Source organism: Apis mellifera, linkage group LG9 (genome assembly GCF_003254395.2).
Source record: "Apis mellifera strain DH4 linkage group LG9, Amel_HAv3.1, whole genome shotgun sequence".
NCBI classification, from domain to species: domain Eukaryota; kingdom Metazoa; phylum Arthropoda; class Insecta; order Hymenoptera; family Apidae; genus Apis; species Apis mellifera.
In genome coordinates, this window is record NC_037646.1 from 8,220,144 (window position 1) to 8,235,143 (window position 15,000).

Below are 15,000 nucleotides of genomic sequence, written 5' to 3' on the forward strand. Positions count from 1 at the left end.
AGGTGATTATCGAGAGAATAGACGGTAGTAGGATCGAAATCCCTCCCTTTCCCTTTCCCTTCTTTATTCCCCAGCGCTGTCCCCGACGCTCATTTCCCCTTTTGAATAGGGAGGCGGCTGATTCCGAGTTTGCCGGTCTTGGGTTGGAGCCGAAAGGAAGAAGAAAGAATCGGATTTGCGGATCAAATATGTCGGAGGGATTCGTTATCGAGCCGGCCGTCGAATCGGCTGACACCGATCGTTCGGTCACAAAGGAGGGAACGAAAATTGCCTGTTCGCAAGTGGGCCGAGTAGATGGGATATAATCCTCGTGGAGGATATTTCGAATATTCGATCGACAGATTTTGGAAAAATTTAAATGAATAAATCCACTCGCCACGAAAAATTTATGAACGAAATTTCGCAATTCTTCGTCGATCCAATCCAACTTCCAACGATGAAAACATCGTCTCGGCATCCTTTTCACGGATCTCGTCGGAGCCGGTAACTGCGCTTCATTCGTCTTCCCACAGGCCGATGAACGCTTTCACGTGGCCAGTTTATTTCGGCGACAATTTATCCCCATCTGGACGAGGAAACTCTAAAAAATAGTGGCACACTTTCATCCATCCCCTCCTTTTCACTCCCCGTTGAATTCGGTAATGGAAGGAGGAAGAAGAAGAAGAAGAGGAAGAAGAAGGCGCGGGGATTGTACCATTCCACGTGCCATTGCTACCGAGGTGAACGAGGTTTGCAACGTTGGAATTGAAACGATAAATTGCCAACACCGTGTGCACACGATCTCCGTAACGCGGATACCGTAATCGCCCGCTCGAAAACACTAAACTCGACTACTCCCGTTACTTCCGATCCTGGGAGTAGTTATCGCGTCCCGTGTTACACGATTTGCTTCAATTATGGCTCGCGATTTTTTTTCGAAAAATCCTCTGTACGGTTTCGCCTGGCCGCTCCAATACCGTTTAAATTGGCGCTAATAAACGAAATTTCGCGACCGGCCGCCAAGCGTATCGTTGTTTGCAACGTGTTGTTAACGAGAAGCGAGTATCAAATTTGGCGACGAATTATCTTCTTAATCGGAGAAGAAAAAAGAAAAAAACACTTAGGCGAGGATTGATCTTCGAAATCTTTCCATTCTCTTTCCATTCGACGTAACAATTCAATTTAAAAATCGTAGCAGGACCGGCGCGCTGCAAAATTTTCGGTTCGAAATTTATCATTTTTCTGGGTCGAAAATCACGGTCATTTTTCACGGGTATAAACGGTTTTTTTTCGAGCAAAAAAAATAGTTGGAGAATTTTCGTAATAAACGTGTTATATTCTCGGCCAGAACGCATGATGATTCTTGGTAAATCGTCGATTGTTGTAATGTTACAGATATTAGAGACATCTGTTAATTTCGTTACGAAGAGCGTCGCTCGTTAATTCCCACGACGTATCAAAATAATGCTTGATTTTCCAATTCCAACGCTCTAAAAAAAAAGAAAAAAAACCTCGAAACGACAGACAATGCGCCCAAACAATTTCGAATAATCACACTTACGATGAATTTACTTATCGACATGCATATACGCAGCCGCGCGAGAAAAAATCCGGTTCCAAAAATTTGAAAATGCGGGTCCAAAAATCCCTTTGGGAGATGCGTATGCATACGCGATTACCCTTTATTTTCGCGCGCGCGCGCGGGGAAAGTACGTTTAATAAACGGTAAACGGAATAATGAATTCAACGCTTCAACGCTTCAACGCGTGGATAAACAACGGAATCAGAAGCAGAGTTTTAATCCGCGCATCGAATCGCTCTCTCGACACGCCAAACTTCCGGGGCTATTCGTTTATTATTATTATTATTATTATCATTGTCGTTACTATCGTTATCATTGCTATCATTATTATCATTAACGGAGAGGGTTGCAAGGGAAGGAGAAGAATCCAAACGCAGTCGGTTCATTGTGGATTCGCGTTATTCCCGTTTAGAAACGGGGGAATCGTAATTTTGACCAGCCTTTGAACGGATTTACCGCGGTCTCTCACGGGGCTGGCCGTTACGTCTCTATCATTAAAATTAGAATGGTCGACGCTCAGAGGAAATTACAGACCGCCGGAACTCGCGGTGGATACCGAGGCGAAAATCTAACAACTATTCCGGATACGAAATGCGCTGTATGTAGTGTGTCTGTGTACGTATGTGTGCGTGTGTATGTGTGGATTCGTAGGAAAAATTTCCCGCTACGAACTTTGTCAGAATTTTCTTCCTTCGACCCTAAGCTTTTTATCCCCGCGTTTCTTCTCGTTTCTTTTCGAGAAGGGAAACAGTTTCGATCGTTCTTCCGTTTTTTCTTTCTTCAGTGAAAAACCACCACGTGTTCGGTGGTTATTCGCGAGTTTATTGCGGAGATCGGAAGAGAGATGCGGGCGATAAAATTTTAAGAATAAAGTTGGTTCGAAATGATTCCTCGAATTACCAAGGTTGATGAACAACAGGCGGGATTAAGGGAAAGAGATTATGGTTAACCGTGTTTAAAAAAGGGGAAGGAAAAAAGGTTGTTCCAAGATTTTAAATAAAGTAATTGAAGTAATTGAAGTAATTTTATTCGAAATTTTAATTAGTTAATTTCTTATTCCGTTAATATTCTGCTCTCCTCTTGCTTTTCTCGTGCACGTTGTATATATATATATATATATATACATGGAACGAATAAATCGTGTTTTTAAAGCTTCTCGATGTCACTCGCTGCTTTCAGTGTTAATTGATTGCGGGGAAAAAAGAATTGCGTTAACTAATCGTCAATTGTTCCACTACGTAGTGGAACTTTTTTCTCTAGATTTGGAAATTTGACAAACACGATGTACTCTTTTATCCTTCCTTGAACGATTTCTTGGAAAAAGGATTTATGGACACCAGCGATCAATTATATTAAAGGAAAATGTGGGGGAAAAAAAGGAATTTTTGAAAAATACGCTACATTGTTGTAGCGAAACTGTTTACTACCGTTAACGCTTTCCTCAAAGATAAATTTTGCTATAAATCCGTGTCGTATAAATCCTGCTGGCCATTTGCACGATCGATATATTTTATTATAGCGCAGCTTAACCGCTGCAAATTATTCGAATGGAACGAATGAAATAACGAGTGTTCGTGATAATTGCACGATTTGCAGCCTTATAAATTCGATCGGTCGGTTAAATTCGGATCGTCTTCCAATTGAAATTAAATAATTTCTTCGAATTCAATATTTTCCAAAGCTTTTTTCGTCCTCGAAAAATCGAATCAATTAAATAATAATTTTCCACGATCAAAAGTGGAAAGAATATATGTCCAAAAGTATCCATCCTTAATCCGAAAAGCAAGAAAGGGGGGGATAATGGGAATAATGTCGCCGACTATAGGGTGTGACCTAATAAATCCACGTTGAAATTCATCGACACGTAACCAGCATAGGATTCAATTATTCCGAGCAAAGAGGAAGAGGAAGAGGAGGAGGAGGAGGAGGAGGAGGAGGCGATGGTTATTAATTCATGGGAGTTTTTTTTTTTTCGTGGATTATGTAAATCGAGTTTTATCGCTCGTTTGGATATCTGGCATCTTTGAAACTCGTTGAATGATGCAAAGCCTTTTTAAAGAACCCGGCTTCGAATTTATTGAAACACGAGGCATCGATGATCGTCGATGGCGATCGAATTATATATCAAATGTCCCGTTACGCTTCATTTAAATTTATCCTCGACAACATCTGCGCTCAGAGCAGAAGAGAAGAAGGAAAGCAAAGGAGGAGCGTTAAAATGAATAAAATGGAACGCTGCGCTGTTGGCAAATCTATCTTCGTCTCGATAACTTTTTCGGAAAAAAGGAAAGAAAAATTAAAATCTTCGACAAAAGCAACGATAGAGGCAAATATTTTTCCCGTTTGCAATGGGAACGCGGATGCAAATTCCGTTTGAGAAATTACAAAAATTATAATCATACTTATATATAGATCGGAAATGGATCATTCTTTTTTTTTTTTTTTAGTTTCACGATGATCCATTATTCATGGATTCTACCGACAAAGAGGTGTACGATCCAGAATTATAATAAAGTGGAGGAGGAGGAAAAATCGGGGATTTCTCCTTTCTGGGCCCTTCCACGATATCGTTTCTCCGCCAATTTGGATTCTCGTATTCTTGTTCGAGGATCTAAGGATAAAGGGGTGGCGAATCGTGGCCATTCATTTCGAGAACTGCACTCGAAGGAATCGCGTTTTTAATCGCGGCCCATTACGAGCGAAAAATCTCGACGATTTGTCCCGGTAATAAAGTTATTTATTTTCAAGTATCGGAAGGGTAGGGTATCCGAGAAAGTACGGTGGAGAAGGATGGATTTAGCTATAGTTTAGGATAGGAAATGGTTATGAAACGAGATGGTTGCCGAACGATGATGGTCGGCGGTTGGATAAAAAGAGGAACAACGACCACGGCGACGCTCTGTCCCCGTAAAAAGGTAACAGACGCATCTGCGGTGAATAGGCACTTCGTCCTGAGGAGGAACAATCGTCTCCGACCTGTTTGTGAAAACGGAAAAGTGTCGCTATACGTCATGCACGAGCGGTCGATGCACGGGGAATAAACGTTTCTGGAGCAAAACGACGAGAGAAAAATACAAAAGGGTCGAGGAGGCAGGGAGATATTCAGGCGCCGCTGTATTTTTTTTCTTTTCCTTTTCCTTTTCCTTTTCCTTTTTTTCCCCCCATTTTTTCTCTCGTTGTGAACAGCCGCGAAATACTCAAACTCGAAAATAGACGAATAGGTAAAAATCGATTCGTCCTTTCGTCACGTCTTTTCTTTTAATTTTTCGAAATTTGCCGAGATTATTTTTAACCTCGAACGAGATGTACCCTGACGTATGCGCGATGATACTATTTTTATCGATGAAGAAAAATGAAGTAAATATTAGATAAATAAATAAATAATGCGAATTGATCGTTAAGAGAAGTTAATTGCCCCTTTTCCATTATTGGAGTCGATATATTTTCGTCCTCGCGTTCTCGTTCTCGATTTTTCGATTCTTTTTCTTTCCTTTTTTTTTTCCCCTTCCCCTTCTTCTTCGAATCTTATTCGCGTTTGTTGCAAGTTTATCATCGCGTTCCAATGGTTAAAAAACGAACGCGCACTCGTTAGCGGAGAACGAGCTCGTGTGTATTGATGTAAACGAGAAAAAGGGATTAAAAACGGGGGAATAATCCACCGGCAAAGTGGTCTCATTTATGTATGCATGGTTTAACCCCAGCAGCATTTCCACTTGGCATAGTCCTCTTTTTTTTTTTTTTTTCTATTTTTTTTTCTTCTTTTTTTTTCCTCCCCTCCACCCCTCTGCTCGCCGCGCTAACGCTAAAATCGGTGAAGTTTTTTAATCACCGCCACCCCACAGGCCACCACGCTGATATCTGACGTGCCACGCGTCGAGAATCGTAATTGCATTTCAAAACGGTGGTGAAGCCAGCCAGCGCCACCCCGACCTGTTAACGCGGACGGGAAAGTTTTTGGCTGACTTTGGAAACCGCCTTATTGGGCGGTGGCTGGTACCTCTCCCTTCCCTCCTCTCTTGAAAATATCTAGGAAAAGATGAGAGAATCGATGGAGAGAATTAAATTCCATCGTGAAATTCAGTGGAATGCTAATGAAACTTCGACTCCAGATGTCCGGATCCCTGTTTCAACCAAAGAATAATAATAGTTCGTTCGAAATATACGTACATATCTCTCTACTCGCGTTTTCTCTCCTCCTCCTTCCTCCTCCTCCCCCCCTCCATTTCCATCTTCTCGCTCCTCCTCGTTCACGCGTAATTATCGTTAACACGGCAAATATCGTTAACAAGGAAACCGGTTTTCTTCTACCATGGATCGGAAAATGGATCGGGGACAGACAGTTGCACAGCTTCAGAATCGAGTCTCCTGTTCGAGTTAGCAGTTCAACATGCCCTTGAGAGATCGAGGCATGTCGAGCCATCGGGACCAACTTTTGTACGTTCAATAATTAAACGTAAACCGATTATCGTTCGTTAACGGATTTCAACGGTTCGCGCGTCGAAAAGTTCTCTTTCTCCTCGAGGGGGAGGATGGATTAAAAACCATCTTCCGACATCCGTTCGATGAATTTTCATCCGACCGAGGAGGCTTTAATCTCTTTAATTTACCCGCCTTTTTTTAATCTCTAATTTTAATCGACTCTTTCCTTCCTCATTTTCGACGATTTCCTTTCGCCTCGAGAAATATCTTCTTCTTCCAAGCTTCCTGTTCACGCGTGTTGCGGCCATTTTTTTTTATTTCCATCGAAATATTGCCTCCTACGGTGCACTAGTTGGTTTAAAAGGTTCAAAAAGAAAAAAAAAAAAGAAAAATCTTGCTTTATAGCCTCTTGATGGTGAATCTGGTGGCGCTGATACTCCATTCGACCGGCTCGAGATCCCCGAATTCGAAGCTCGCGGAGACCCTCCATCGCCCCATCCGATCCCTCACGTTTCCGGAAGAGAGCACCTTAGGTGTGAGTGTCAAGGGGAACCGAGTGAGATAAGAAACGAGGGAGAGGGAGGGAGGGAGGGGGGATTCACTCGAGCGAAGGAAGAAATGAAAGTTAGAGTTGGTTGTTAAACGGTGTGTGTTTTCTCTTCTATTCAAGATATTCGTCGCGCTGGCCATACCGCTCGAGGATCCCTACAAGTCGATCTCCATAGCCGATTTCTTCGAGGCGACGTACGACCTGCCCACCAACGTAACCGACGAATACCTCTGGCTCAGCGACGGGAGACGAAGGAAGAGGAGAAGCTTGGACAGGGTGACGCTTTATCAAGTCATAGAGAGCAAGTTTGACAAGTGAGTGAGGGAAACGAATTTCAATCACGCGTATGAAACGTGTATTATAATAATAAGTAAAATTTGAAAGTAGAAATTTTTTGGGGAAGGAGAGGGGGAAGATATCGAGTTTATTATTTTATCTTCTAATCAGATATCGATACGCAAGAGTTAAAATCGTTCGAGCAAAGGAATACCGTCTCTCGACATTTACACTTTCTTTTTCTTCTTCTTCTTCTTTTTTTTGAATTGAAATTTGACGAACGGAATTCGAACGTTATCTGAAAAAAAGAAAGAAAGAAAGAGAAAGAGAAAAAGAAAAAGAGTTGGGGAAACGCGGATGGATGGACGACGAAATTCGAGCTTCTTTATTCTTCTACGCCGCGATAGAATAACGCGAGGAACGTGGAAAATGTAGAGGGGCGTAGAAAGAAAATATATAGGTTCACGGTTCTGGTGACCCAGAAGTCAGTAGTAGGTCAGCCACGGGACGGTCTTATTTTATTTTTCACTTTGCTCCCCTGACTTTGTGCACAGCTACGGGTATCAGGGTCACGAATGCCTGCTGAGGGCCATTTGCGAAACTTCGGAGCACTCCCTCCTCAGACATAACGGACTCATTGGTGACATTCTGCACGTGATCTTCACGTAAGTTTCTTCGTTAGCTTTTACATAACACCGTCCAACCCTGTCCCTCCCTCGACTGATAATCGCCACTCCCTTATCTCTGCCCTTTTAACCCACCCACCAATTCCTTCAACCTCTAATTCTAGATAAGCTAATTTTCTTTACCTCGATGATAAATTTTGTTACATTGAACCATTAATGACACAATTAATCATCAACAGACGATAAATAAATATACTCTTTACGAACAGTTAAGCTTCCTTCGAAATTGGATAAAATCGAACAAGTATAATAATAACAATAATAATAATAATAATCAATTTCTTTAAGAAAAAATTGAACTGCCAAAAAAGAACTGATCGACTTTGTCAATTTCTCGAAGAATTTTTGTCCAAGCAATCTAATTGAATATTTCGTTCGAGAAGAAAAAAAGAGAAAAGCCACCCTTTCGAGCGTTACAAGAATACAATTACGAGAAGAAGGAGGAACTTACTCTCTCTCGAAGAGCGGCCGGATCATTTCCAACCCTTTAAAATCCGGAGGAGGAAGATCGGCGAAAAGAGGCGGGGGCTATCCATGGGCTGGGCTCGGAGAGAGAAAGAGAGAGAGAGAGAGAGAGCTAGGGGCCATTGTTCGCGCGGAGCATAATGCGCTAAAGGATTCAGCTGGAAATTTATTCGGCGCGACCTCCTTTCGCGCGGCGGAGAGAGAGAGAGAGAGGAGAGGAGAGAAAAGAAAGAAAGAAAGAAAAGGGGAGGAAAAAAGAAGAGAAAAGAGAAGAAGAAGAAGAAGAAAAAAAAAGAAAAAGAGCCAGGCCTTTTTTCGGCCTGGTCCAAGGCGGCGCAAATTGGAGTAGATACACAGACCGTGTAGAAAAGCAAATTTGGTTTAGCTTTCTCGCTTCTCACGTACGTACGCCCGAGCTCCTTCCCCTGCGCGGGTGTGCGCGCACGCCGTGGTGCACGCGAGCTCGTGGGTGGATAAACTCTCGAGCCAGGGACGTATGAATAAAAAAGAGGGCCCGCAGGCGGCCGCGCCGCATTGTCGTAGTCCTCCTCGTTTCGCCGTTCCGAAAATTCTACCCTTCCTGGCCAAATGGAAAAATGGTGCCCGCCCGTTTATTACTTTACGATTTCCTGTCGAGTCAACAGTGGCTACGAATGCAATCGTAGTACTAATAAAAAAAGGAAGAGATTGTGTCGATAAAAGGTAGGTCTTTTTCAATATTTAAGAAAAATTATTGACACTCAGCACGGGATTAAACGAATTGAATTTCTGTGGAGATGTATGTATGATTTCTTTAATAAGAGCGTATTCGAAGGAAGAGAGGATAAAGAGGTAGGAATAAAAATTGCAAACCAAGTTCGTTTTTTCGTCGAGGAGGAATCGAAGAATATTTGTTTGAAATATGGGGACATTTTGGATTAATTTTAATTTAACGAAGGCAACCGCAGTGGTTAAACAGGGATGGGAATGGAAATGCATTCGGAGTTGTTTATCTGAGCGAGAGAGAGAGAGAGAGTAAAGTACAAGAGGGTTGAATAAAAATTGCAAATGAGCTTCGTTTTTCCCTCCGTCGAAGTTGTTATCGCGTTACAGTGGAAGCGTTGTCATTCTTGAGAGTCATTTCGCACGGGTCTCGCGGGTAATTTGAGGGAATGAAAACCCGGGTAAGAAGACGTGAAAGAATCATGGAAGGCAGCTTTGCCTTCTAGCTGCGAACTAGAGGCGTTATTATTAAACTCGCGATAAACCCTCTTGCTCTGCCTCTTTAATAAAGATGTAATCGCGTAAATTGTGTAAATTGTTCCGTAATACGAATCGTGGCTCGATCAAGATAACGAGAAAATTGCGGGGAAACGTATCGATAACTTTCCCATTACTCGGGTACCAACTTTCGAACTTTCAACATTCGTAAGGACAATGAACTTAAGAAAGGAGAACTTTTTCCAACTTCTTCTTTTTCTTCTTCTTCTTCTTCTTCCTTCTATTTTTCCAAAGAAAAAGTGACCGAGCTTTCAGATTGCATCGAAAGGAGTGAGATTCGATTTTTCGTTCCGCTTTACTTTAAAAATAAATCCGAGGGATGGAAAGAATTTATTCGAAGCGAGAAACCACGAGCGTGCAAGATCTCGGGTCTCGCTCTGATAACGAAATTATATTGTTTTTCACCTCGTATCTCCGCCGCGGGAAGAGTCGCAATAAAGCAGAATAAGTGAGAAACCGGTGAAACTCGTGTTCCCTCCATTTCCTCGTGGTCCCCGAGATTCCAAGTAAGAAGGGACAAGAGGCGAAATAAAAGCGCGATGAAACCGTTCTTACTCGTTTTTTACGACCACGCGACATATGTCCCCTTTCGTCCCTCCCACGTAATCGTCTCTTTTTGGTGGTTCGTAGACGGAGGGTGGTCAGGTGTATAAATAAACAGGGGAGAGAAATCCCATATTCCAATTCTTTCACTCGCTTCTTTCCTCGCTTTTGGAAAAATACTTTTCCACTCCGTTCTTCGTTACTTTCGAGATCCGATTTTCCGAAAAATCTTTCAACTTTTCTACGAGTAAAGTATTCTTCGAAGGAAAACGGACCAAGCACGGAAATAGATAGACTCGACTTCAACTTCTTTCACGAGTGTTTCCGTGCGATCATAATTCCATTTCTTGTATAGATCTTTATTTTCTTTTCTCTTTTTTCCTTTCGCCAACGATACAACAGACGCTACTCGCCTTTCGAAAGCCATCTTTTATTTCGACGCTTCCCCACGAATACAAATACAAATTTCTCGCAAGGAAATGCGATCATTGAACGGCGTTAACTCGATCCAATGAAAGAATCGTACGGCAATTTAAGTCACCTGACGACGCGCTGGAACTCGTTACCTCGAGTAAAATTCATGGAGAGGGGGGGAAAATAAGGGTAGGATAAGAGAGAGAGAGAGAAAAGAAAGAGCTCCTTATTATCGTCCAGATGGTACGTACGTACAGTGGGCGTTGTTGTTTTCAGACCGACAAGCTCGCGACACGAACTACTGCCGCAGGACATTCTTCAGGCTGAAGTGGTCGGACGTAATGGAAGCTGCTCCGAGTACCGACCGCAATGCCCCGTGGGACTCTTCGACTTGATTGGAGTCCTCGGTTGAGCCCAGAAAAACCACCAAGGTGTACCGCCGCTTGCACTCCGATCGGGTAAACAATTCGATTTCACGCTTCCACTTTCACGAGATACTCCCCGTTCCAGTTTCCCGAGGATCGCTTGGAATACCGTATCGGTCCGTAATGGATTGATCGTTTCGCGATCCAACGATCGTATCATAAATTATAAGAAAAGTTTAAGAGTGAAGGGGACGACCAAGTTTTTTTTTTTACCAACTCGAATCGCGTCTAAAACTAAAACTAAATAACGTAAGTAAAAAAGAGTCGAGAAAGAATCGCTTCGAAAGATTTGTCGGAGAAGAAAAGAAAGTTTTTAAATGGAATACAAAGGATTATTTAAATATGATTCTAATTCTTCTTCTTCTCGATAAGAACTATGAATTTACGTGTAAAAGAAAGAATAAATAATGTCGTCACGCTGTTTTCCATAAGAAATTGTTAAAAAATTGATAAATTCTTTTTTCTTTTTTTAATTAAACGTTCAATTAACGACAAGTTCTCGATTGTAAATAAAGAAGCAATCTCAGAGTTGATTCCGAGTCCGTCAAACAACCCCCTTTCGCAATTCGCGCGGCCGTAAATTCCTGAGATTTCCTTCCCTGAGATTTCGTCCCGCTACATCACGTTTAATTACAACCCTTCCAAAACAACGGAAGCGCGCGAAAGAAATAACAGGTGCGACGATACGGGGCTCTAAAAGTGTCTCTGAATAACCCTATCACGGATATACATACACAAGATTTATCCTTCTCTCGAGAAATAAAATTACAAGTCTCGTCGAATTATGTTCATTTAACACCTTTCTTTCTTCGTACATCTGTACGATCGTTGATCGTATTATTCCTTCGAGACGATTCTCGCTTCTCAATCAATCAATCCTCTCTTCCACGAGAGTATTTTCAAGCAGACGTAAACACGAAATCCTAATATCCTAAGCTAAGTTTACGAGCATTGTAGGAGAGAGAGAGAGAGAAAAGTTCGACTCCTGATACTGTAATAGGCAAGCAGAGTTTATGCGGTAAGTTCGTAAAACCGGTTGAATTTTACAGTATGGTACGGGTGTGAAGTCCACGGGAATTTCGACAGGAGGGCGCAAGTAAAGGGCGGATATTTTACAACGGCAACTTGCACGAAACTTTGGCCAAGTTTCATTATGAATTTAAGGGAGGGAGGGAAATAAAGAGGGTGATAGAGTGCGGTTAAGCGTACGCCGATTTTCACGCTGTGCCCCCACGTGAATTTTCGATCGGCTGACAATTAAACCGGACGGACGAATTGTAAAGTTTTTAGAAAGCGTTTCGTTGGCCATAAAATTATTAATATCGGATTAACTTTCTCCATCGGATTCGTATTTACCCTCCCTCCTCCCTGTTTATCGCGCGTTCGCAATTATCGTGGATTAACGCGGGGACTTCTGAATTTGGCGATGCTCGTCCACGCGCGTGTAACTTGATCCGAGAAAATCGGGATCAGAGGCCCCGTAATCTGGAATTTCCATTGGACGAGAATCGATGCCTCGCCGAGCTATTATTATTGTCGAGTTATTACGCCCGAAACCTCGCCTGTTTGCTCTCCGATTAGAAACTTAACATTAATCATTTAGTGTTGTTGAACCATAGAAACCTTTCTTCCAACGAGCATCGATGTAATAAATCGTCATCCACGCGTGGAATAAATAACAAAGTAAAGTATCAACTTTCAGATCGTGATCAGGTCTTACATAGTCGAACGACGCGTGGAAAATTCATTCAGAGGAGCGAGGTAGCGTTTAATCCGGGCGGTTGGCATGCACCGATCGGTTAATGAATTTCGAAATTGTTAATCGATTTCCTTTACACCACCACGTCTCCTACGGTGTGCGATGTACACCGCTCTCGATCAGCCTCGAACAAGATTCCGACATTGGCAGAATTTACGACAGGCTGAAAACTTTCGCGGAAATCTTTGCCACAGTCTATCGAACATCTCGAAAGAGATTGCACAATTCCCGGCCAAAGGTCTTAGGAAATTCAAACGTTTACAACCAACTGTGGGGGAACTGTTAAGACGCTCGCCCAACTTTCCAGCTTTTCCGGACCAACGTCACACGGCCCCAACTCCTTCCCTCCACCACTCGATTAAAACTCGCCAAACCGAGTCCTTACCCGTGTTTCCTTCCAGCGTTCTATATATATATATTATATATATATTCCTTCTTTTTTAATTTTTCAAATACAATTTAATCGTCAAATCTTCAACTAACCTTATTTTAACGCTCCTCCTTTACTTTCCTTCTTCTCTTCTGCTCTGAGCGCAGATGTTGTCGAGAATAAATTTAAATGAAGCGTAACGGGACATTTGATATATAATTCGATCGCCATCGACGATCATCGATGCCTCGTGATTCGGTGCCTCGAATCTTCGTTCACCAAAGTTGCGAATGTTGAATAAAATTTATCGATCGATCGGCGAGGACGATTTATGTAACGAGACGAATATACGAAGCTTTACGTGTCTGCACGGTTTTCTCGTTCGCCCACGCGTCAGAGAGACGAAAAGGGAAAAGGGGGGGAGTGACGAACGACGAGTGGTGGATAAGTCGACGCGTCGATGGACTCGGTTACGATACGCTCTGCTGTATGAAACAAAGGGTCGAAGAGGTTGGAGCCCGTAAGGGATTCCCCTCTAAATAAATCGACGATTATTCGTGGGGCGGAAAAAAATGAGAATAACTCCATGTTCCGCCCTGTCTCTTCGTCACTTATCGAATATATAACGTAACAAACTATCTGCAAAAAGAAAAAAGAAAGAGGAAAGATCGATAGCCAGAAGATTAATTAGAAATTCCATCGCGAGTTTGTGGTTAGTTTTAGAACAAGAATTTCAGCAGCAAGTAAAACAAAGCATCGTACAAATGATTCTGTCGATAAGAGGACAAACACGTGTAGAGAGAGAGAAAGCTGTTCCAATTCTCTAATTAATCGCGATTAACTCGAGGCTGTTCCCTTCCTTTCGATTCGATTTCTTATCAGACGCGAGGATCGATCAACGTCAACGCTCCTCGATTTTCATTCGAACGAAACGTTCCCTCGAGGACGATTCGGCTGTTCCCTCCCCTCCCTTTGCAACGTTTTCAAGTTGGCGGGGAAAAGGTGTGCGGGGAAGGGGCCAGATTCGACAGGTAAGTGTAGACTAGTGTAACTTTTGTTGCGAAATCCCCGCTCAAAGGAGCGGCGGGCAAGTTGCAAATGAATTTTCAGTTAAATACTTGGGAGCAAGTTTTTGCAGCAAAGTGTCGTTAGCGACGGGACGGGAGGGGCTGCTGCTTCTTTGATGTATCCCGTAAACCTGAGCGCAGGCAAAGGAAGAAGAGCTCGAGGAGTGTCTTGAAGAACTTCTCCGAAGAGAAGCTTTTTTATTTCGATCGACCTTTGACTCGCGAATCTTTCCGCTAACGGAGCCAACATGGATCTCCTTTTCAAGGATTTTCCGTACACGTTACTTCTTCATATCTTATTCCCGTGAATCCCCTCCGTTATTACTCCTCGCCATCTCGAGCATCTCGCGTGATTCGTGCCCTCCTCCTTCTTCTCCTCTTCTTCTTCTTCTTTTTAAATATTTCTGGTTTGAAATATTAAAAATAAAAGTAGGGGCAAAAAAAATGGCAGCGAATCTCAGCAGGGAAAGAATGCGGGGAAGCATCCGGGAGGAACGCAAAATTCTTGTCCCGCAACAAACACTTATTAGAGGGGAGGAATGTGCTTTCTTCATTCGCGGAGAGAGGGAGGATTCCCTTCTCTTTAAAGGACTCCTCGACTCGTACGTTTTAATAAGAAGGAAGTGGAGGAAGGACGAGATAAGAAATCACGCGGAACGATAAATTCTAAAAAGTTGGCCGGCCTTAGTAGTCTCCCCGCCGACCTTTTCCAACGCCTCCTCCCGGAAAAAGGAGGAAAAAGAAGAAAAGAGGATCGATCCACCCATCAACCTTCCTCCCAACGAATATCGTGGAAAACAAATTTCCACTTCCCGTTGTAAAAATAGTTGTCAATGTCGATGGACGGATCGATGGATTTACCGGGGAAGTCGATTGATCCGTCGAACCCTCTTCTCCACACTCCGTCGACGACGATTCGCCGTTGATTTTTGCCCATCGATCGCCGGATGGAAGTTCGTTAACCGGTGATTACAATATTTATACGGGCGAATTGAATCCCCTCCTCTCTCTTTCTCTCTCTCCAAGCATTAATTACTTTCCGCGAATTTCACCGAATAATCCGATCCAGTAATAACTTCCATTGATTCGCCACTCGAGAACGTCGAATCGCGAATGAAATTTGCATATCGACTGCGAGAAATTCGTATGCGCCGTGACCCTCTTCTCTCTCCTTTCCTCCTTCGACGATTTCGCGAGTCAAGGAT

At 42.8% G+C, this 15,000-nt stretch overlaps 1 protein-coding gene across 1 annotated transcript; it reads left to right on the plus strand.

Moving 5' to 3' along the window:
- The first annotated feature begins 723 nt into the window (after nt 1-723).
- Nucleotides 724-11,376, plus strand: LOC107963984. The gene is made up of 5 exons (XM_006561749.3): nt 724-5,995; nt 6,386-6,515; nt 6,651-6,844; nt 7,361-7,471; nt 10,451-11,376. Exons 1-5 carry the CDS (start codon nt 5,949-5,951, stop codon nt 10,584-10,586), a joined length of 618 nt encoding a protein of 205 aa, XP_006561812.3. The 5' UTR covers nt 724-5,948; the 3' UTR covers nt 10,587-11,376.
- The last annotated feature ends 3,624 nt before the right edge of the window (nt 11,377-15,000 follow it).

Coding starts and splice junctions, on each gene's coding strand:
- LOC107963984 (XM_006561749.3), top strand. CDS start 5,949: ATGCCCTTGAGAGATCGAGGCATGTCGAGCCATCGGGACCAACTTTT. Junction 6,516..6,650: donor CGGAAGAGAGCACCTTAGGT/GTGAGTGTCAAG, acceptor CTTCTATTCAAG/ATATTCGTCGCGCTGGCCAT. Junction 7,472..10,450: donor ATTCTGCACGTGATCTTCAC/GTAAGTTTCTTC, acceptor TGTTGTTTTCAG/ACCGACAAGCTCGCGACACG.